This window comes from Physeter macrocephalus, chromosome 5, assembly GCF_002837175.3.
Source record: "Physeter macrocephalus isolate SW-GA chromosome 5, ASM283717v5, whole genome shotgun sequence".
Taxonomy (NCBI): Eukaryota; Metazoa; Chordata; class Mammalia; order Artiodactyla; family Physeteridae; genus Physeter; species Physeter macrocephalus.
The window spans coordinates 89,972,332-89,995,681 of NC_041218.1; the positions used below are offsets into that span (position 1 = coordinate 89,972,332).

Consider the following 23,350-nt stretch of genomic DNA (forward strand, 5'->3'; position numbering starts at 1 on the left):
GCGCGTCCGGAGCCTGTGCCCCGCAAGGGGAGAGGCCACAACAGAGGGAGGCCCGCATACCACAAAAAAAAAAAAAAAAAAAAAAAAAAAAAATTGCTTATTAAGTTTTCACACCACCTTTCCGTTAATATTCATTTTAATTTTAATAAAGTTAAAAATTTTCTGCAATTAGAGAAAAGAGAAAGGAGAAAAGTTTAAAAACACTCCTAAGGATGTATGAAAAGAAACAACTAAAAATGACTGAAAGGTTTCTGATCAGGTAAAAGTTTGTACTAACCCACAGACTTCTACATTCTTAGGGTGTATTTGCTCCCAAAGGCCATATCCAAATTTCCAGAATAAATTTTCAGCTTCTAGCCTCTCACACCCTTTCTTCACGGAAAAATATTAAAAGATGTACATTTTTTTTTAAGCAAAATGAGCACAGACCAGATGCCGGAGCTCCTTCAAATCTCGACAGACGGTGTAGAAAACTCCAAGAAGAATGTTAATGTAGGCAGCATAGAAATCAGCCGAATACTCCGGAGGATGATCATGGGATAGAATCTTTTGAAGGTTACCTGTTCACAGGACACAAATGAACAGAAATGACTGACCCTTCACCCTAGTTATATCTTCTAGCATTTTGTAACAAAGGTTTAAACAATAAATACACAGGCTCAGCAATTATTAGGAACAATGAAACAGTTACAAGATTAGAATGCAAAAGTAATACAAGTTTTGAAACTGAGGTAAAAGAATTATGAACCTAACATTCTAAAAAAATTTACTAAACCTTACTTAAGACAAATACGAAGCAATGATGTCTAAAGAAAATCACAAGAACCTTATAACAGGCAACATCAATATCAAGGGCAAAAAAATAATATGGATTCCACTTATTTTTCTAACAATTAAGTAAACAACTAGATAAAAATAAGCGGTACTACATAAACTACCACCAAACTGGAAAATGCTCATTTTTTGTAAAATGAAAAGAACTCATGATTTTTTTAATGAAAATCTTCATCTTTACTATGTCATTCCTTTTTTTATAAAATGTGTTTTCTTCCTACAACTTTGGTATCTTTATTTCTCTTCTACCTTAAATTCCTTATACAGTATCACATGTTTAGAGTCCTAAACTTATATTTTATCCGGCTAGAAATATCATATTGTAGAAGCACAGTTAAAACTAAAAAGAAACCACCTTTTATTCAAAATTTCCCAGTTATAGCACATAAATCAGTCATTCATTCATTCCTTATTGCAATTCCCTCTGACTTCTTGATGCAATGGTCTCTTTTAGACTTCTCAGTTAAGAGCTCTTTGAACATGACTAGTACTTTAGGCCTAGTTCCATAGGATTCAAGACTTTCACAATATTTACAAGTGAAAATTCTCATGGGATGTTCTGATCGAGTCAATTTCCTTTTGTCTAAGAATCCCTTTAAGTGAGTATTTTTACCACGGATACTTTCCCATTTACCATCAGCCTTTGATTTTAACTACTGTCTTATTCCTCACAGTCAGTTAGATATAGGTACATAACAATATATATGGCCTATCAACAGATACTAATATACAGAAATTTAGAAATAGCTATATTAATGGGATCTTTTAAACAGGGCAGTTGGCCAAAAACAAAAAAAACAATAAACAAAGGCCCAAAAAACATTTCAAAGCCTATTCTCATGCCTAGAATGTTATCCTGAAGGAATTCCAGATAGAGACTGTTAGTAGATCTGTATTTTAATATCACAACCACTGAAAAAAAATACACAAAGTCCAAAACTTGACTTTGGAGTCTATGTATTTTTACATGTAATAGCAGTTTTAAATTTAATGTTACTAAGCTTTTTAAAACAAATATTTGATACACTAAAAATATCTAAAGGTTTCTTAAAACTTGGAGATAAAGATATTTATATATTGTGTTGGCCAAAAAGTTTGCTTGGGTTTTTCCATAACATGTTACGGAAAAACCCAGAAAACCCCGAAAGAACTTTTTGGCCAACCCAATAAAAGCTGACAAATAACTGAAAGAAGGGAGGGAGGAAAGGAAGGAAGGGATCAACGGTCAGACAGACAAACATACATAGGCAAAAAGGTGGTCTCTAAATGCATGGATGAGGAAACCTGGAAAACAGTTAAGTCTCCAGCTTAGACTGCACTCCTAAGCTCCTCCTGACCCTCTTCTGGATATCCCTTACAGGTGACACTCAGTACCTCATAAGAGAGTTGATTATATATGACCACTGGCCCATTTCGGTTCTGACTAAAGTCTTCTAAGAATTAGAACTCTCACTGGGTTGCAACAAAAGTAGAACAGCTGCTTAGTTATACAGGCTACAGACAAATTCTCAGAATACAACTCAACATTAAGGAAGCCATACCAGCTCTAACAGTCAAACTTACTAAAAATCCCATCTCTAACAGAAAGCTGAAAGCAGTGTACTAGCAGGTAATAAATAAAGGGAAGGAGAAAGCACTCGATGGGTCCCCTGCTGTATTAAAATTTCACTATCAAAATATGGTCGAACACACCAAGAACAACCATTTCTAACACGGAGGGGACTTCTGCTGCCAGTCATGAGGGAGTAAGAGGGTCCAGAAATACTCTCCCATAAATAACTAAAAACTGGACAAAATATAGAAAACAATTATTTTCAGACATCAAACAATAGGCAGCAAAGGACTGTGATACGTGAGAAAAGTGAAATGAGGTGAGTCTTACCATCAGCCAGGCTTTCTAACTAGAGGTAATTTTAGAACTCTGGTAAAGGAGAGTTCCAAAAGGAGCCCATTAATCTCAGTGAGTTGATAAGACAGAGATCAGAGAAGAGAGAGCTAAGGTAGCTAGAATGTGCAGGGTAGAACACATGAGAAAAGGAAGCTATGAAGAGAAAGAGCCCCAGAAATCTGCCTAGATGTTGCCCTTGATTCTTAGCTGAATACCAGTACTTATATACATAGAGTAAAACCTCAAAAGGACAAGCAAGAACAACTTCCGGGGAAAAAGCAATTGCTGGAGAGCTGTTAAGTCAAACAATTTCCAGAGTTCAGACAGGGCTATAAACTGTTCATTTTGTCACCAGTAAGAATGGAGAAACTATACTAAATACATGGGGCATTCAGCAGAGAACCCAAAAGGACTATATCTTAGAGGTAGAGCTAAAATTAGCCCTGGAATAAAGGCTACGCTAGACCCTCTCTCCAAAAGAGCTTAAAAATAACCTCAAAAGGGTCACATGTATCTTCAAGTAATTTAAATGCTTAACCAGAAAAGAAGTCCAACATGCAACAAAAAATTTAATACCTGTCATTCAATCAAAAATTACTAAACACATGTGAAAGCATAATGGATACCCATAATAGAGAAAAATCAGTCAATAGAAACATCCCCACAATGAAAGAGGTAATGGAATTAGTAGACAAGAACATTAAAACAACTATTATAAACATGCTCATATACTCAAGAATATAAGGGAAAACAAAAGCATACTGAGATTGGTAATGAAAATTCCACTGGGTTGGATTAACTGCAAATTAGACACTTGTAGATAAAAAGATCACTGAACTTGAAGACATAGGAACAAAAGCTATCCCAAATAAAACACTGAGGACAAAAAAAGATGTAAAATTTAAATAAATAAATAAGAAATTCAGCAGGACAATATCACGAGGTCTAACATTCATGTAACATGGTCCCAGAAAAAGGTGTGGGGAGCAGGGTGGGGGGGAACGACAGGACACAGATAAAATATTTTTAGAAATAATGGCTGAAAATTTTCCAAAGTTAAAACTATACACTCACACATCCAAAAAGCTCAACAAATCTCCAGCAGTATAAACAATAAAAGACCTTGCCTTTTTATTTCTGTAAAGCCCAAATAGTAATATATTATAAGGTTTATAATAAATGTATATGTAAAATGTAGGACAAAAATAGCACAAAGATTGTGAGGTGGGAAATTATAAGTCATTGAGATTTTCAGATTGTTAACTAGAGAATAACTTATTGATTGATTCAATAACTAAACCAAAAACCTGATTCAATAACTAAACCAAAAACCTGATCAACTGCACTATAATCCACCTGAAGAAAAAAAAAAACAAAAAAAACCAAAGCATTACCAAAAGATGAGCAGTCTGCATGTGGGAGAGAGAAAACAAGAAATCCAAATTAGGGCCCTAGTGATACTGCTAAGAGGAAAGAGTGTCCTGAACATCAGATACCATATTTCTACAGATGACATATGTACCAAGTTATGACTGGACAACTTAGACACTAAGATTATCCTTTTGCCCTGGTTCCTGGTTTTTCCCTGGTTCAGAATAATGCTTAGTTATTCTGACTATAATTTGGCTTATCAATTAATGCTTCCTTTTTGAACATTTTTTTGTAAGATTATGATGCTTTTGTATTATTAAAAAAAAAACCTAATGTGTTAAAGGCTCTAAAAGTTAATAATCAGATGAACTTGGCTCCACATTACACACTTTTCAAAAATCTATTAGCTTAGGGCTTCCCTGGTGGCTCAGTTGTTAAGAATCTGCCTGCCAATGCAGGGCACATGGGTTCAAGCCCTGGTCGGGGAAGATCCCACATGCTGTGGAGCAACGAAGCCTGTGCACCACAACTACTGAGCCTGCGCTCTAGAGCCGCGAGGCACAACTACTAAGCCTGCATGCCACAACTACTGAAGCCCGCGCACTGCAACGAAGAGTAGCCCGCACTCGCCGCAACTAGAGAAAGCCCGCGCCCAGCAACAAAGAAAACACAGCCAAAAATAAATAAATAAATTTATTTTTTAAAAAAATCTATTAGCTTACACTTTCTAAAATTAGCAAGGTCACATTAATTATTTAATTATGTCCTAAAATTCTCTCCATCTCTGCAGATTTGTATCCTTATTTTTTATAAAATTTAATCAAATTCTACAATTCATTATAGCATACTTTAATTTCAACTTCACTAGAAAACCAGCATTTAAAAATAATTTTTCACGAAAAACTTTAACATCTAACGGTCATAAGTACAAAGAAATTCTTTTTATGAAATCCTTTGATTTATTCATTTTCTTCAGACCCTTTTCTCTTCTCCTTGTGATTTTTCATAGAAGAGGAGCTACTAAAAATTTAAGGGTTCCCTTCATCTATTTTGGGTTCCTTTTTGTTATCTCAGTTAATTATCAAAGGCAGGAGGTGCTATCTGATCGCTGTTCTTGTGAAAACAGGCAAAAATGTGTTGATCTTAATAATGAATGTTTGTAGTTGATCAGTTCACAGGGATAGTGTTTCGAGGCCAAGGTCAAGGAATGTTATTTTTTCAAAGACTCTAACCATCTTATGCTTCAGTTATAATCTTTGAATCTGAAATATCATATTTGCACAGTAGCAGCACAGTATAAATCTACAAAGCTACTCAGCAACAAAAAAGCTATTGTATTATTCCGACGATAAAAATTATTAGGATCTATGAAATTTAAGATTAAACACAAACCAAAAAGAAATAAGAAACACAAGGGTTAGGACAGTTGCTACTGTAAGAGTTACAGTAATGAAAAATGAGATTTACAAAATCAAAAGATACATTCCACATAGTACTTAACTCAAGTACATGGTACATAAAGATCTCAGGACAATTTTAATGTGCTTTGCCAAACTAAACATCTCACTTGTATGGATGTAATAATCCCACCTATATATACATCTTACTGTACTGACTAAAAAAATGTGAAAATACACCTTTATTTACAAATAGGTGACAACTGCTCTTTCAAAAAACGTTAGTAATTATAGAAGAACAACCTCTATAAGTGCAGAAATGTAAATAACATTTGAGATTGGCAGCAAACCATAATAGATTAAAACGTCAAAGTATTCCCATTTGAACATGCTAGCTTAATCTTTCAAACACAAAAACTATTTTACTGAATATCATTTATCAAAACAATGTTTTCAAATTTACCTATGCTATAATCAGGGAAATACAAGACAAATGGCTCAAAGCATCCAGTATTTGGACGAAACTTTTCCCAAACAATCTCGCTGAGAAAGATAACAGTCACATTTCTGTCAGTCTGTAAAAGAGAGATAAATAAAAGTAACTTTGCATTAAAAAATCTTAATCAGAACAGTAATTCCATTTGAATTTTTCTTTCAAAAGAAATCCAGCAAAGTTCCAACATATAACAAATTATTTGCATATTATTAAGCCATATTTAGAAAACCCAATCAAGGAGCTCATCCTTGTATGCAAATTTTCAAACATAATTACTTAGAATTTCCATAAAACTTTTAGGTTAATCGACAATTCAGTTACCCATGAATGCTAGGACAGTCACACAACGACTAATTTCATAGAAATTAAGAAACACATCTGCTTGAATGATTAAGACAAGAACTTTTTATGGGAATTTTCAAAGAAATCACATACTTTACATCAATAAACCAAAAAAGACAAAACTTAACATCTCTCATTATTAAAATGGCTATAGCACCCAGAGAAAAGAAAATATCAGTTGCATATTTTAATGTATATTCAAGAAGATGTTGAGTATACCTTAAAAACACAAACAAGTGTGAGTATCCAAAATACCAATGTTAAGTAAACAGACAACTTTTGAAATATGTGTAGAAATTAGAATTAGTATTCCAAAAATAACATTAAGAGAACAAGCTCAATGTGTATGTTATCCTTCTACAGAGTGGCCACAAATGCTAATTCTAATGCTAGAATTTATCTATAGACACCTGGCATTCTCAACACAAATTTTAATGCTTCCCATGTTCTTTTGGACGTCTCCCAAGTTGACAAAACAAGACATATTTGCTTTGTTCTATAACTACTCTTAGGACCCAATCTCATACATAAATTACAATATACTTTGACGGTGATTTACTATTTATTCATTTCTAACTTATGTGTAACCTTATATTCCAATTTTCACTATTTAGAGACATATACTTCTGGCTAACAAAGATAGCTGAGTTCAATAAATTAATAACTCCTCAGAAAATGTAGCATCTTTATGAAAGAAAGGAAAAGATTTTTACTTTCAAATGCTTTTTGTCTTATTAATTTTTAAGAATCCTTCAATTCATTTCCATAGGGATAAAAAAGCATGCTCTAAACACAATCTTGATTACAAAGCATTGAGTTGTTTTTGCTTTAAAATATGATTACCCAAAAGAATTTTATAAAGTCTGTTAAAAAAATACTGAGAGGTTAAAAAAAATAGAGGTATTTATCAGTCTAAAAGGATTTTAAGGACTTCCCTGGTGGCTCAGTGGTTTAGAATCCACCTGCAGAGGACATGGGTTCGATCCCTGGTCCATGAAGATCCCACATGCCACTGAGCAACTAAGCCTGTGCACCACAACTACTGAGCCTGCACTCTAGAGCCTGCAAGCCATAACTACTGAGCCCACACGCCGCAACTACTGAGCCCGCGTGCTGCAACTACTGAAGCCCGCGCACCTAGAGCCCATGCTCTGCAACAAGAGAAGCCACCACAGTGAGAAGCACGCACACCACAACGAAGAGTAGCTTCTGCTCGCCACAATTAGAGAAAGCCCACACGCAGCCACAAAGACCCAACACAGCCAAAAAAACAAAAAAAATGTATATTAATAATAAATTAAAAAATATATATTACAAAATAAATAAAAGGATTTTAAGTTGGGTAATGTTCTCATCTGTTCATCTGAAAGTACTTTCAATGTACAGTGATATCTATCATAATTTAAACTTCATTTTAGTCTGATAAGTATTTAATATAAAAAAATGTGAAATGCTTTTGCTATATTTCTCTTAAATGAAATACACATTTAAAAATCAAGCATGCTTTCAGAAACATCAAAACAACAATTTTCTTTTCTGATGGAGGTGAGCTTACTATGAATCTTTTCATTTTCTTCAAATAACTTCCATAATTAAAACTAAAAAAAAAGTGAAAGGCCTAAGTACTGTGACAGGATGCATGATCAAAGGTCTAAGTACTGTGACAAGATAAAAATAGTGGGGTAAGCTTTACTGGAAGGGCGAGAGGACAGCAAGAATGCACTCTGGCTACGAGAGAGGGAGTCCTTGAGCAAAACAATGGGAAACAGTGGATGGATATATGCAAACAAACCACAAACACAACAAAAAATAAATAAAAAGAAAGAGAGAAAGAGACCTTTACTCAATGAGGATGGGTCCCTGGTGTCAGTAGTAAAATGCCAAGAGTTAATCAATCTGGGAAAGGCTAGACTGCACGAGGAAACTTCCAGCATAAGTCACCAACAGCTACACTTAACTCTTCTCTTGTCCTCTCCACATCTTCCCCTCAAGACTATTACTAAAAGAGGATTTTAGGAGTCAGCCTTAGGCACACAATGATTTCAGTGGCAATCAGTTGAGAACTTCTAGCAGTTTCTCAAATCTGAGTAATATATTTAACTTTTCGAAGGTGGAAATGCTCTAGGCACTGTCTCCCCAAATATTCACTTAGTTTTTATTATAATGTTCCTTAATACTTAAATAATACAGACATAAAACTAAGTATAAACTATTTATGCTCAAGGTACTTATAAAGTTATAAAACCAAATATTTTTATTCATAAGTTAAATATAAAACTATAAAACCAGTAAAATTTAAATTGACATTATTTGAATATGATGAACATTACCGCTCACTTCATGAATATGGTACTAACAGGGAACAGCCACAGTCCTTTTGAGTTTAGCATTCCTATAGCAACTAGTATTGGTAAAAACTGAATTCTCTCACCAATTTCCTTTATTCAAACCACTACAAACTACTGCCTGTTGTTGCCATCATATTACTATTTGGCTTTCACCTGACATATACATAGTAAGTCTCTCCCTGTTCTTTTCTCATTAGGCCATGACAATCACAGTAGAATTAGTGTTATTCAATGCCAACACAATTTTAAGTTGAAACACAAAGCTCGTTCCAAAAACTGAATGGCCATGAGACAGAACATCAGATGATCCAGAACAGACCTATCATTCTATTTTTAGATTACTGAAATGAAAATTTAAAAATTCTTGCCGAGAGTTCAAAGTCTAGCCCATCCCCACCATTTACTCTAGCAAACACCTAAAATCTTTTAATAGAAAGCAGTGTTAGCCACTTCACAATCAAAAATAAAAGCTAAAATAGTTGAAGAATAAGTCTTATGAAATCACAAATTGCTTTAACTTTGAAAAAATCCTCAACTTCACACGTAATAGAGAAATGCATATCAACTTTTTATATTAAGAGATTATTTCTCACGTATCAAATTGGCAGAATGAAAAAATGTGACAACACAGTTCTACCGATTACGCCATAGGGGAAAAACATTCATTCATCACTTACCAATTCTTGTAACCTAAGAAATCCAGGTAAAAGATATGCTTCCATATCTCTTAGATACTCTGCTTTATCGAGAACCTTATGAAAAAAAAAAAAAAAGCAGTGTCAAAATTGATTTAAAAAGCCCTTTAGCAAAACATTTACATAATATAATGCACAATTCAAGATCTGAACTTCCCATGTTAAAAAAAAATGGAACTTATGAATTAATTTTTTAAACAGTATTTACATTTGTGGAAGACATTTCAAATAGGTCAAGTAAGTTAAAAAATGAACTACTAACAACATGTTTCAACCCAGCTTTTAGAGAATGGGTCACAGTTATAATAAAAAAGGTTTGTTTTAAAGATATACCATCAAAAAGATAATGAATTAAGATGCTCTAAGGACCTTTTCTTATAGGTATACAAGAAATAAAACTATGTGCATTTTTAATTACATTTAGTAAAAGATAAATGTCTACCACGTACCAATAATTACAAAGCTTTCTGACCTGAGAGATAGAAGAAAATTCTGAATTTCATCATGTAAAACTTTTCTTGCTTGAACTTTGTAACTTGATACTAAACCCTGTTTAACTAGAAAACCGATCTTGTTAAGGAAGATTAAATTTTTCTTCAGTGTTATGATAATGCTACTGGGATTATGTTGCAAATTATAATCATTTAAATTAGGAATAAAATTAAAATGCAGAGAATATATTATTTCCCTGAATAGTCCAAATTGTTTTGTATCTGTTTTATTAAGAGACAGCTTGAAACGATGTATGAGAGTAATCAATTTAAGATATTTCATTCCTAATTCATTTAGACAAAATAAAGCTAAAATTTTTTACCACTAAAAAGATACAAATTAGTTTCTCCACTATGTATTCTCAATTGCAATTTTCCCATCAATTTCCATTTTAAAACTCTCTAATACAGGACACAGATTAATTCAAATAAACTGGCCCATTTGTATGCCCATTTTAATGTAAAACACAAAGCTGAAGCAATAAGTTAATAGTTCATTCTTCTGACTGGATACAATTAACCCACTGTACTTAATGGTTTTATGGTATTTTAATAAATGATCCTTCTTCAAAAACAATTATCCGTGCCCGCTTCGGCAGCACATATGCTAAAAGATTAGCATGGCCCCTGTGCAAGGATGACACGCAAATTCGTGAAGCGTTCCATAGTTTTGCTGATTCACTTTGTTATACAGCAGAAACTAACACACCATTGTAAAGCAATTATACCCCAATAAAGATGTTTAAAAAAAAAGCAATTATCAAATAACTATTCAAAGAAGTTAAAATTTTAATTCAGGTTCAAACATTTTAAAAATAATTTACCTGAAGGTATTCTAATAGACTCTTGATTTGTAAGCTTGTTTACTGTCTAGAAAACATTCTCAGACATCTTTCTGCATTATTTCCTAAGTGCTGAAACTTACCAATTCATATATTAGCTAGCTGAACATTCTACGATTTACTCTAAATAATGTTCTATGCTAAACACCTGCAAACTTTTCCACCCTAATGTTTAGTCATCTAACAAATAACTTATTGAATGCCTACTTTGATCCATTGGGCCTGAAAAGTGAGTTGGGTCCTACTTATTCCTCATGGCTCTTTGCAGAATATTGATTCTCCCTCTTTCCTAAAGACACAACTTTGAAACTCTACTTGTTGGAGTCATCCAACATTCTGGGGTCATTCATCCTCGGTCTTGAAATATTATAGTTTCTGACTATCACATCTAATATAACTCCTGTATTTTTTGGATATTTCAAAATCCACATAAATGACCTCCTTCTGATATGGTAGACTCATTTCCTTAAATCCCTCTCTTCACCAGTGATCTTGTTGCCTACGCTACCCAGTGAAAGATCAACTTATTTCCGACATCACTGTGTGTGTGTGTGTGCGCGTGCCAGTGAACCACATAAATGACCTCCTTCTGATATGGTAGACTCATTTCCTTAAATCCCTCTCTTCACCAGTGATCTTGTTGCCTACGCTACCCAGTGAAAGATCAACTTATTTCCGACATCACTGTGTGTGGGTGTGTGTGCGTGCCAGTGAAAGATCAACTTATTTCCGACATCACTGTTTGTGTGTGTGTGTGTGTGTGCGCGCGCGCCAGTGAAAGATCAACTTATTTCCGACATCAGTGTGTGTGTGTGTGTGTGTGTGTGTGTGTGTGTTCCCGGACCGGGCACGAACCCACGTCCCCTGCATCAGCAGGCGGACTCTCAACCACTGCGCCACCAGGGAAGCCCAATCACTGGTTTTTGAAGTGTAGTCTGTGGCCCCCTGTGAGGTGAGGGCAGGGGGGTGTGCTGTTTCTGATACTCTTTCAGGAAGTTGGTGAGGTCAAAACTATTTTCATAATAATACTAAAAATTTATATGCCTTTTTCATCATGGTGACATTTGCACTAATGGTGCAAAAGCAATGGTGGGTTAAACTAGAGTCGCCTTAGCATAAATCAAGGTAACAGTGCCAAACTATACTAGCAGTTATTAATTCTTCACTATGTACTTGCTCTTAAGGAAAAAAAAATTAGACTTTTGCTTCTAAGATGGAGTAGATGTACTTTTTCCTCTTCCTCCTAAGTAAAACTAAGAATCTTGAGTATTACATATAAAACAAATGGGGCTCTGAAAGGTGGAAAGGAGGAGGCAGACCAGCTAGGGACCTCAGGACCAGAAGAATGACAACTCACTTCAGAGGGTGAACTGTCTAAGTTGTCTTTTTGCCTCACATATCCCATCTGTGGAGCTGAAGAAGCCGGCAACACACGAAGGCCAAGCAGCACAGACCAAAAGAGCCCCAACAAAAACCTTACTTTCTCTAGCCAAAGGACCAGGAAAGGGGCAGCTTAGAGAGACTTCCAGGACTATGCACTCTCCAAGTTTTCTTTGTATAGGACATCAGTACATCACTGATTTCTTGTCTCATTTCTTCATCCCCTAAACACTGGAGCACCAGAATACTTGGTCACTGGCCTCACCTCTTTCCTAACTCACTCGGTGACCTAATCCTGTCTCACAGCTTTAAGTACTACTACTGTATGCTCGGAAGTCCAAAATGGTATCTCCATGTTGGACCTCTCTTGACCTCAGACTCAAGCATCCAAGTGCCAACTCAACATCTCTACTTGGACTTAACATGCCCCAAACCAAACTCCTCATCACTCCTTCTCCCCCAGCAAGACCCCACCTGCTGCAGTTTTCTCCACTCGGATAATGACAACCTTATCCCTTCAAGTGCACAAAAACTTTTTTTTTTTTTGAGTCATGCTTGACTTCTTTCTTTCTCTCCTCCTCCACACTCATTCTATCAGAAAATTCTGTCAACCCTACCTTCAAAATATATCCAGTCCATATCTTACCACATCCACTGCTACTACCCCGGTCTAAGCCAACATGTTGTTTGCCTAGATTAATACAAATGCTTCATAACTAGTTGTATTAGTTTCCTAGGGCTACCATAACAAAGTACCACAAACAGGGTGGCTTAAGCAACAGAAATTTATTATCTCACAGTTCTGGAAGCTGAAAGTCCAAGATCAAGTTATTGGCAGGGCCATGCTTCCCATGAAGGTTCTAGAGAAGGATCTGTATCAGGTCCCTCTCCTAGCTCCTGGTAATCCCCTGCCTTGTGGCAGCATAACTCCAATCTTCATGTGGCATTTTCTCTATGTGCGTGTCTGTCTCTAAATTTCTTCTTTTTATTAGGACATCAGTCATATTGGATGAGGGGCCCAATCTACTCTAGTATGACCTCAACTTAACTAATTAGAACTGCAATGACCCCATTTACAAGTAAGGTCATATTCTGAGGTAGTAGGGGTTAGAATTTCAACATACGAATTTTTGGAGGAAACAAATCAACCCATAACACTAGCCTGCACTAGTGTACTCTTGTACTCTTCGTTTGAGTCTCAAATGAAGAATCAAATGTACCTGTACTCTTCATTTGATTCTCAACATTACCCCTCCCGCCTTACTTAAACTATATTCCAGCCAAAATGGCCTCCTTCATATTCTTTGAATACACAGGCATGCTCCAGTCTCCTCTGTATGCTCACGTAAATCTCTCTGCTTGGAATACTCTTTTTTCAGATACTTTCATGACTTGCCCCTCGCTTCCTTCAGGTTTCAGCTCAGTTATCATCATCTCAGTGAGATCTTCTCTGCCTTCCCCACTTAGAAAAATAACTAGCCTCCCCCGCCCGGTGGATTCTCCCTTACTCTAATGTACCACATCTGACATACTACATATTAACTTGCTTACTACCTATCTTCCTCAATTAGAGGAATTAGCCACAAGTGGGCAGACACTATTTTGTCTCTGTTCCGTCTCCAGTATCTAAAATAGTGCCTGGCACATAAGAAGTACTCACTAAATATTTGCATAAATAAATGAACAAAATTAAAATGTGGAAGGAACTGTTTTATACATTTAAGGAGATGCAAGAATGCATATGATGTGGTCCCTTCAGTGAGCATAAACTTAGCCATTATGAGAAGGTATTATATTCAAATTTAATTTCAATTCCAGAGATAATAATTTTTTAAAATAAAGTTAAGGTGTTATAAAATCTCACTAATGTAAAACACATTATACATTTTCAGTTGTCTGCTGGTTATTTTCACATTGATGTTAAGAACTAAAACTTAAACTTAGCCAACCTAAAATCAAACAATTCATCTTTCCCAGACCTACCCCATACATAATTGACGAGTCTGACCTTTGCTGTCTCTTCCATTTATTCTTTTCTGCATCTTCTGCCCCAACTCTAGTCCAAGCCCAAATTTCCTCTAATGGAAACAGTTACAAGAGCCTCAAAACCATCTAGCCTATGTCTTTCAATCCCCTCAAATTCATCTATTCAACATGCCTTCATAGCAGTCTTCCTAAAGCATGTTTGTTGCTCTAGTCTTCACTATATCCTTGCCTCTCACTGCCTAAGAAATGAAATAAAGCTCCTTAGTATGGTTTTCAAGACACTCCCTGATCTACCCCCACCCACCTTCCTACTCTTCTTTTTCTTCCTTCATACTTTAAACCCACTAAGACCAGACTATTTGGCATTCCCTGGCCTCCATTCCCATCTGCATGCCTTTGCCTAATTCCCTCCATAGGAAATTCCTCTTCTTCAGTTTCTTCTTAATGATACCCGAATCATTCTTTTAGATCTATCTCAAATGTAATCACCTTATGAAGCTGTACCAGATATGCATGAATCAGTGCTTTGTATATCATAGTTATTACTAATTACATTCTACATGTAGTCATAAGTGAGTACGTCATAGCTTTTCTACTAAACTGAAGCTCCCTTTAGATAAGAACTACATCTACAGGCTCATAGATAAGAGAACAAACTAGTGGTCACCAGTGGGGAGAAGGAAGGAAGGAGGGGCAACATAAGGGTAGGGGATTAAGAGGTACAAACTACTACATATAAAATAAATAAGCTACAAGGAAACATTGTACAGCACAGGGAATATAGCCAATATTTTATAATAGCTATAAATGGAGTATAACCTTTAAAAATTGTGAATCACTATGCTGTACACCTGAAATTTATCTGTTTTACATCAACTATACATACCTCAATTAAAAATCTATACCTCAATTAAAAAAAGAAATATATCTAAAACATTTTTATATTGCATAAGCACCTTGTACAATGCACTGTACATAATAAGTCTCAAAAGAAAAATATGGAAATTGATCTAATAAATCAGTTTTCAAGTAAGAGATAATACTTACAATATATACAGTCTGATCCTTGAGACTTTCAGCTTCGGTTATTTGTTTAAATAAGCGAACGAAGTCATTAAATGTTTCACAGGTTATTTGAGTAGAACGTTCACCCTCTGAAGAACTAAGATGATTCAGCTTGTTTAAAATTTGTTCCAAAAGCAGCCTCAAGGTAAAGCATTCAACACAATTCACAAAGACATGTGGAAGCTGAAAACAAAAACCAAAAAAGTGTAAATAGAAAACACATATACACAACAATGGCTCTGCTGGATATCCGCCATTTGCCCTTCTAAATCTATACCCCACCATTCTCCAAACTGCTCTGTGCCCCAGGAGGCTGACCACTACAGACTGCATCGCCCAGACTCTTTATTTTCTGGCTCTGGCTGGATTCAGCCAACGGGAAGAACCAGGAGACAGAAGCAAAGAGGTAAGAGAAAGAAGTTGAATATTCATTCCCTTGACTCCCACCCCCATCCCACAGCTTGACAGTGGCTGCATCTTCTACCAAAGGCTACAGCTCGAGTTGGGCAGCCTCACATCAAAGGCTACACCTCTTGCTGGGGCCTGATTACAGCTCCTTCCTGTGCCATTCGCGTCTGAGGGAGGTAAAGGCACTCAGCACATCACCATCCCTTATTGGTTCCCTTAACATTTCTTCAACCTTTGTAAAATATTATAGTCCCTCCATTAAACTCACTTTAATTATTTGAGTTTTCATTTGTTTCCTACAGGGATTGAAAGCAAACCTGTATTTCCCGCTAAAGAATTCTTACAAAGTAACCCAAGAACATGTGAATGTTAAAATTCTTAGTGGGAATTTCTTAATTATAATTTTAAGATAATATTTTTAATCATGGACACACCTAAACCAAAAAAAATTTTTAAGAGTTAAAAACCAGAGTAATCCCCCTATGAGGACTTAGAACTAGCTCTTCATTTAGAGAACTATCAAAATGGAGGTAATTCCAGAAGTAACAAGGAAAAAAAGATTTATAAATATAGTCTGTTCTCAAAATGAAATCATAAAAGCAGTACTGATCACTCAGAGGAAGACAGCCTGTGGCATCTGGCACAAATAATGGAACCTATAACTATTTTTAGTGAGTCTATAAATCTCACCCAATAAAGAGGCTTTTCTTTCTCAGAGTAGCAGTGTAACTAAGGCTACATTATATTTACTTAGGCACAATTTCACCAGCATTTTCTGACCTCCTTTACCCCCACTCCTTAATGAACTAGAGTCCACAAAAGCTCTGTTAAGACTGTCTTGTTTACTGCTACCTGTGTGCTATCCATGACCTATAATGGCAGCATATTCTAAATGTCTCTTTGTGTACCTATACCAAAAGTGGTGATAATCATCATTACAATGTTTAAGTAGCAGCAAAAATCAAGATACATTAAAAAATGAAATACAGCCCTTAAATATGGAACTTCCATATTCAGTTTTCATGCTTTTATTCAATATAGATATTTTTGGACACTTCATGCAGGGAGTTCCAAATGCAAATGCCTGAGCCAGGACCTTGTACACTCAGGTTCTGAAGCCTGGTATGAACCTCAGGCATCTGTATTTTAAAATGCACAGGCAATCTTCAGGATCAAAGGCTAAAATCCCTAAATTGATGTATGCCAAGAACTGTGCTGGGAATAATCTCAAGAAACTCACAGTTTCAAGCCAGGGAAACACAGACACTTATCACAGCTGAAAGGGATAAATATTACCACAGAATTAAGCACAGAGTGCTGAGGCTGCACAACAGAGGGGCATCTAACACAGCCTAGAGAGTCAAAAAAGGCTACCCAAAGTGTAAACACAAGAAAACCTAACAAAATAAATAAGCATTTGCCAAATAATAGGGTAGAAGAGTTGGAGTGAATGAGTACAAGAAAGCCATTCCAAGCAGTATGTGCCAACGGTTGAAAGTAAGAGACAGCAAGAACTGTAAATAGTTCAGTATGCCACACAAAACACGCATACTCTGAGCTAGAGTTAGGACCGGGGGTAGCAAACTACAGCCTTTGGTCTAGCAATCTGTTTTGATATATACAGCCATGCCCATTTAGATAGATACTGTTCATGGCTGCTTCCATACTAAGGAGGAGTTGAGTGGTTGTAATATAAAGTACCTGGCCCGCAAGCCTAAAATACTTACTATCTGGCCCATAAGAAAAAGTTTGCCCATCGCTGGCTTAGGATATGAAAGAGGGTGTGGCAATAATCACGAACAATAGCAGCTAAACTTTATTGAGTGCTTACTACATACTAAGTATTGTGGTAAGCACTTTTCATGTATTAACTCACTGAATTCTCACAACAATTCCAAATGTTGTCACTATTAGCCCTACTTTTCAGATGCAAAAGCACTAAGGGGTGAATCCAGAAGAAGAACATGAGTCTGCCAGACTCTATCTCACATTCTTAGGCATTACGTTAAGAAAGATAAACTGAACTCAGCTCATGAAGGGTTTATATATCTCAGGCAAAACACCCGAACATTTTCCTAAAGATCTTATTTAAGATTTTAATGGACTAGCTGCAGGGTGGAGAACAGACTGCACTTAGGAAACTGCTGTGGAAATAAATGAAAGAAATAATGGTAAATGAAACTCAGGTAGCAGCAATGGCTATGATTCAAGCTACATGGAGTCAAGACATTAATGATACAGAATCAACAGGATATGTTTACTGTTCAATTTACTGAGAGAGTGAGGATAAAGAAAGAGTAAAGAGCAAGTTTAGACAACTGTGTGAATGGTGAAATTCACTGTTAGAGGCAATATGGGAAGAAGGGCAGGGTAAAGCTGACAATATTTAGTTTTGTACTTGTGGAGATTCAGACTTATCACTATCAATATTACAAATATGTACAATAATGGAGAAGAAACTGATTTTAGTATTTTTAAAGAATGTATTATTATGTGTGTTTTTCCCCAAATATTATCATCCAATGAAAGTTAGAGAGAGGAATGTGGCTCAACTTAAAAAGTACATTCTAAGATCAAGACTCAAGTTATTTAACAATGCCTTCTGAAGCTTACAGTCTTTGAAGGTCTTCAACAAAAAGTTGGTCAGAAATGTTTTATATAGAAGATATTCCTTCAGAGAAAGGTAAACTAAACATCTCCCAGATCCCTTCTATTTCTAGGGGTCTATGAATAAAAATCAATTAACACTGAGTTTGGGATATTCTTACCTCTAAAGTGTTCAACAAAGTTTGTGTTACATAGGTCTTTCCACTGGCAGTATGTCCATAAATAAAAATGGACGGAAAGCTGAAATGATGTCTCTAGCAGAGAAAAGACAAATATCAGTCTGCACATACAAAACAGAAAATAAACATTCAGCAACTTGTGACAAACTTTTCCATGATAAAGTAAATTATTCAATCCAAATGATTTCAACAGTGAGCATTTAGTGGATTCATCATTACATCTCAAACCTACTTGAATTCAACTCTACTCTTTCTCAAAATTTCTGGAAAATCACTTTTGGCCTATTTACTATATATGATATATTACTATACACATATATTCAATCCTTTTTATTATTACACAGGTTTAAATTTTCACACTATCAAATTTATGAGGATTTAACAGATTTTTCAAGAATAATTTTGACCATTCTTCATTTTTTTCTTAACCCTTTTTTATAGAATCTAAGCCCACAGGCTGCAACTTCAGTCTACATTCTAAAGCTTTGAAACTAAGCATATGTAATCACAGGGCTAGAAAGAATTTCAAGAGTCCTCTGTTCTAAGGAAAACTTAACAGGATACTTCTGAATTATGCATACTACATTGACCTTGGCCTAAATGTGTACATTTCATCATTGTTTCCAATGATCAAATCTACACAGCATATATTTCAAAATACATATTCCCAAGATTCTCCTGAAGTACATTATGAGTCAGCAGCCTAGAGAAAAGTAAAAATTGTCAAACACCCCTATATTGGTCAGGTCAATACTACAAATATGTTTCATTCATTCAATGAACATCTATTAGACAGCTACTAAATGCTGAAAACCATGATGCACTAAAGAGTACAAAAACCAGTTAGAGATAAAACCTGCTTTGGAGGAATTCACATACAGTTAAAAAATAATTGTAAGAAAATTGGAGGATGCAATTTCCATGAAAAAGAGTCTCTATGATCATCATCTACCACTACAATAGTACAGTTGACGCTTGAACAACACAGGTTTTGAACTGCTTGGGTTCATCTATACATGGATTTCTTTCAATAAACATATTCGAAACAATTCTGGAGATTTGCAACAATTTGAAAAAGCTCACAGATGAACCACATAGCCTAAACACATAGGAAAAATTAAGTATGCCATGAAGCGTAAAATACATGTAGATAATAGTATATCCTTACAAAGGCATAAGGTGAATATTTAACATAAAATTAATGTGTTAGTTTTCTGTTTTATAACTTTGCTTCCAAAGGAGTACATTACCATACATACCATATGGCATGTCTGTGCCTCCCAACCTCTGCCCTCTTTCTCTCCCTCTCCCTTCCTCCCTTCTTCCTACCCCTCCTTCCTTCCTATAATTGGAGAAACTGTGTATTAGCCTATCATCACAGGTAAGTGGTTTTTAAAAACATGTAACCATGTGTTTACAATACTGTATTATGAATATGACTGGAATACTGTACGCCATGAAACTTTATAAGGGTTCTTTCATTAGTATATAGGCAGGCTACCATGAAGGAATTCTATCCATAACAGAAGGCTACCATAAAGCAATCATATCGCTGCTTCTTTGTTATCAATGTAGGAATCATTATACCTGTAAATAGATATGAATTTCTTTTTCACATTATCTTTTCATTTTTAATGTCTAGTTAGTAATATGTATAACATGCCCAGTGTTTTGTATTATTAAGACAATACTGATGTAGATATTGACAGACAATTCATCTTATAAACAATGTAAACTTACAGTATTGATAAATACAGTATAGTACTATAAATTATTTCTCTTCCTTATGATTTTCTTAATAACATTTCCTTTCCTCTAGCTTACTTTATTGTAAGAGTACAGAATATAATACATATACAAAATATGTGCTAATTGACTTTATTGGTAAGGCTATTAGCAGTTAAGTTTGGGGTGAGTCAAAAGTTACACACTGATTTTCAACTCCATGGGGGGTCAGCACCCTCCAATTCCCATTGTTCAAAGAACAACTGTAGTCACAAACATTTATTACATTCTAGCCACCAAGTTACAAATTTCCTTTTAGCAAGACAAATCAGGAACTCACATTTATACGGGAAAATACTTTCTAATGGCAAATGCCTATGGCAAGAGCAGCCCAACAGATTAAAAATGGATGTTTCATACAGGGATTCTTTTCTGAAGTTTATACATAACACTCTTGTAAATTAACTAGCTCAAAAATTCTGTAACAAGAATTAAACGCATGCTTGCTGAGCATCTCTGCTAATACAATACTATATTTCACCTTGAAAGAGAAGCACAAGATATCCTTCAGGACACTTTTCCAAGCTACACTAAAACTCTCCTTTCCTGGAATCCTGCCACACTTATCTGCATCCATTATTTGGTGCTTAATAATAATCCACCTTACATCATCTTTTCTACTGTTAACTAGAATTGTATTGAACTCTTGCACTGTTATTTAACCTTTCACCTTCATAGACCTAACAAACTGTAATAAGCCAGGATCTGGCCCAGTGCCTGGAACAGAGAAGGTGCTTACTAAATATTTATTTGCTGAGTACATAAATGAATCTGCTAAGAAATATGAACCAGTTTTTTTATAGATCTTTGCATCTCCTACATGCACAGCACCGTACAGAAAAGTGCTATTAAAATTGTTAAATATAATTTCTTTCTGTATTTACACCAAATCGATACCACTCATCCCTATTTACCAACATTCATTTTCAGGAGGACCACTTCTGTTTGTAGTGATCTGGGTTTGTCTACTCCAGGGAAGGAATCCATAAAGTGTAACTAAGAAAATGTTTCAGTGATAATATAGATAACTACAATTAAAAGCATTATAACTGGGCTTCCCTGGTGGTGCAGTGGTTTAGAATCCGCCTGCCAATGCAGGGGACACGGGTTCAAGCCCTGGTCCAGGAAGATCCCACATGCTGCGGAGCAACTAAGCGGCCCGTGTGCCACAACTACTGAGCATGCGCTCTAGAGCCCTCGTGCCACAACTACTGAAGCCCGCGCACCTAGAGCCCCTGCTCTGCAACAAGAGAAGCCACCGCAATGAGAAGCCCCGCACCGCAACAAAGAGCAGCCCACGCTCGCCGCAACTAGAGAAAGGCCGCGCACAGCAACGAAGAAGACCCAACGCTGCCAAAAATAAACAAAGTTTAAAAAAAAAGACCCAATGCTTTTTTTAAAAAAAGAAAATCTGATATTAAAAAAAAAGCGTTATAACTAGAATATTGACTGAGGGTGCAGTCCCTGACCTCTTAGTTCCCTTACTAATGTGCCCCTTTAGAAGGAGGGTGGTACTTTTCCACTAATACTTCACAGGCCATCCCAGACTGCCACCCAGGTAGTTGGATGAAAGCAGTACTTATGAAAGCAAACCAGAGGTGTGAGGGGAGAACGTGAGCGTGACCCTAAACTCTCATTTACTCTCCTTACAGATGAGATCCAAGTGTGATCAATTCCAAGTCTAATTGAGTCTGAAACAAAAGGCTCACTAAAGGCCACCAGAATATAATCAAAAACAGATTAAATATGGAATTGATGAATGCTACCTCCTATGGAAAGGACTCCGTAGCAGCGTTCATCCAGAGGAAACATTTAACCTCTTCTCTTAGGCATCACCTGAACTGCTAGTCAAGCCTAGACTAGACCTCTTCTGTGCTTTAACAACGCTGGAAAAGCCGCTGAAGTTTTAAACCTGAAGCACTGCGTTGGCCCTCACTGGTCTTGACAACTACCCATCCACACAGGACTCACACTAACTACCTCACTGAAACGTGGGGACTCACTTTTGAATAATTAACACTGGGCAAACACATCTGTTGTATAAAATCCTGTTCAGCTGCGGTAAGAAGCAACTTCGAGTAGCTACTCTGGACTAACACCCTCTCAAAACCGTGGCGTATGTAAAAGATCACGTCCTGGGCCAACGAGCCCTGGTGCAGGCCGGTCCTTCCCGTGCAGTTTAAGAGACCGCTCACAAGTTACTTTGGGTGAGCTCTGGGAGAGACCTATAACACCCCCTACCTCAACGCAAAAGACGGTCTACAGCCCCTCAATCCTAACGAAAATTTAAAAATTGGAACATGTCGCAAGACCACAGAATTGTTTGCCTCCGGGATTTGGAAGAGAAAAGATAGCTGGACCACAATACCTCTCCAAACAGGGACTGCAAGGTGGACACTTGGGACTCGCGACAAAGCACCATGTTTTCCAGGTGAGGCATGCTGGCGGGTACCAGACATAGAGGCCCGCGGCCAGCTCCGCGGTCACAGCCGCAGCCTGACCCACGCTCGGGTCTCCGCACTCCCGCCGGAAACCGGACTCTCGGGCTTGTGGGAGGAGTCGGCGTGTCCGTGCGTCCGCGTGACGTCAGCGCGCAAGAGGAGCGTCGGACCCGCCCTAGTCTTCCACCGCCTGAAGCGGTAGGGCTCTGAACGCCGTAGAGGGGTTTGTGGAGCCTGCGTTGTAGGGGTGGGCGTCTCGGGCTGCGGACTTTACCCCGCAAAGGTCGAGAGGGGGTTGCAGGGATGGGCGAACAGAGAAAGCACTTGAAGGAGCTAAGGGGGCCCTGTGGGCTCCACTAAGTCGAGAACCTGTGGCTTCGGTTTTCCCGCCTAAAGGCCCCCAATTTAGAAACCGTAAGTGCTGGGGAGCTTTGTCGTGTAGCCCCACCCAGGAGGGGGAGGCGGTCGTGGAGCCGAGGCCCGCCTCCTTACAGGGACCTGAGGAAAGCGGGCTCAGATAACCAATATTCTCAAAAAGCTGCGGGTTTTTTCCTGAGGAGGGTGTGGAAAATTGCCGTCCGGTGCAAAAAAAAGACTGAAGGAGTCGAACAAACAACGTGGAATTACTAGTCTTACTGCAAGCCTGAAAACAGATCTGGAAATGCCTCTCCCTCCTAATGGGAGGAAGTTCTAGTGTGAGTTGCTGAGGGCAACAAGAGTGAAAAATAATGCTACCTTTAGCATAAGGCTTTCCGTTTATTTGTTCGCGGAACACCTGCTAGAAACCAGACGCTA

At 36.9% G+C, this 23,350-nt stretch overlaps 1 protein-coding gene and 1 pseudogene across 1 annotated transcript in view; one reads left to right on the forward strand and one right to left on the reverse strand.

Moving 5' to 3' along the window:
• The window catches only part of ORC5 (origin recognition complex subunit 5), a 74,042-nt gene extending 51,334 nt beyond the window's left edge, over positions 1-22,708 (reverse strand). Inside the window, exons 1-6 of the mRNA XM_007112116.2 lie at positions 22,483-22,708; positions 18,312-18,404; positions 15,118-15,318; positions 9,354-9,428; positions 5,954-6,065; positions 430-560 (exon numbers count right to left, since the gene is read on the reverse strand). Of these exons, the coding sequence (XP_007112178.1) occupies positions 430-560; positions 5,954-6,065; positions 9,354-9,428; positions 15,118-15,318; positions 18,312-18,404; positions 22,483-22,554 (684 nt within the window). The 5' untranslated portion in view covers positions 22,555-22,708. The remainder of the gene's footprint in view (positions 1-429; positions 561-5,953; positions 6,066-9,353; positions 9,429-15,117; positions 15,319-18,311; positions 18,405-22,482) is intronic.
• On the forward strand, positions 10,446-10,534 carry LOC112062211 (uncharacterized; annotated as a pseudogene).
• Positions 22,709-23,350: the final 642 nt, after the last annotated feature.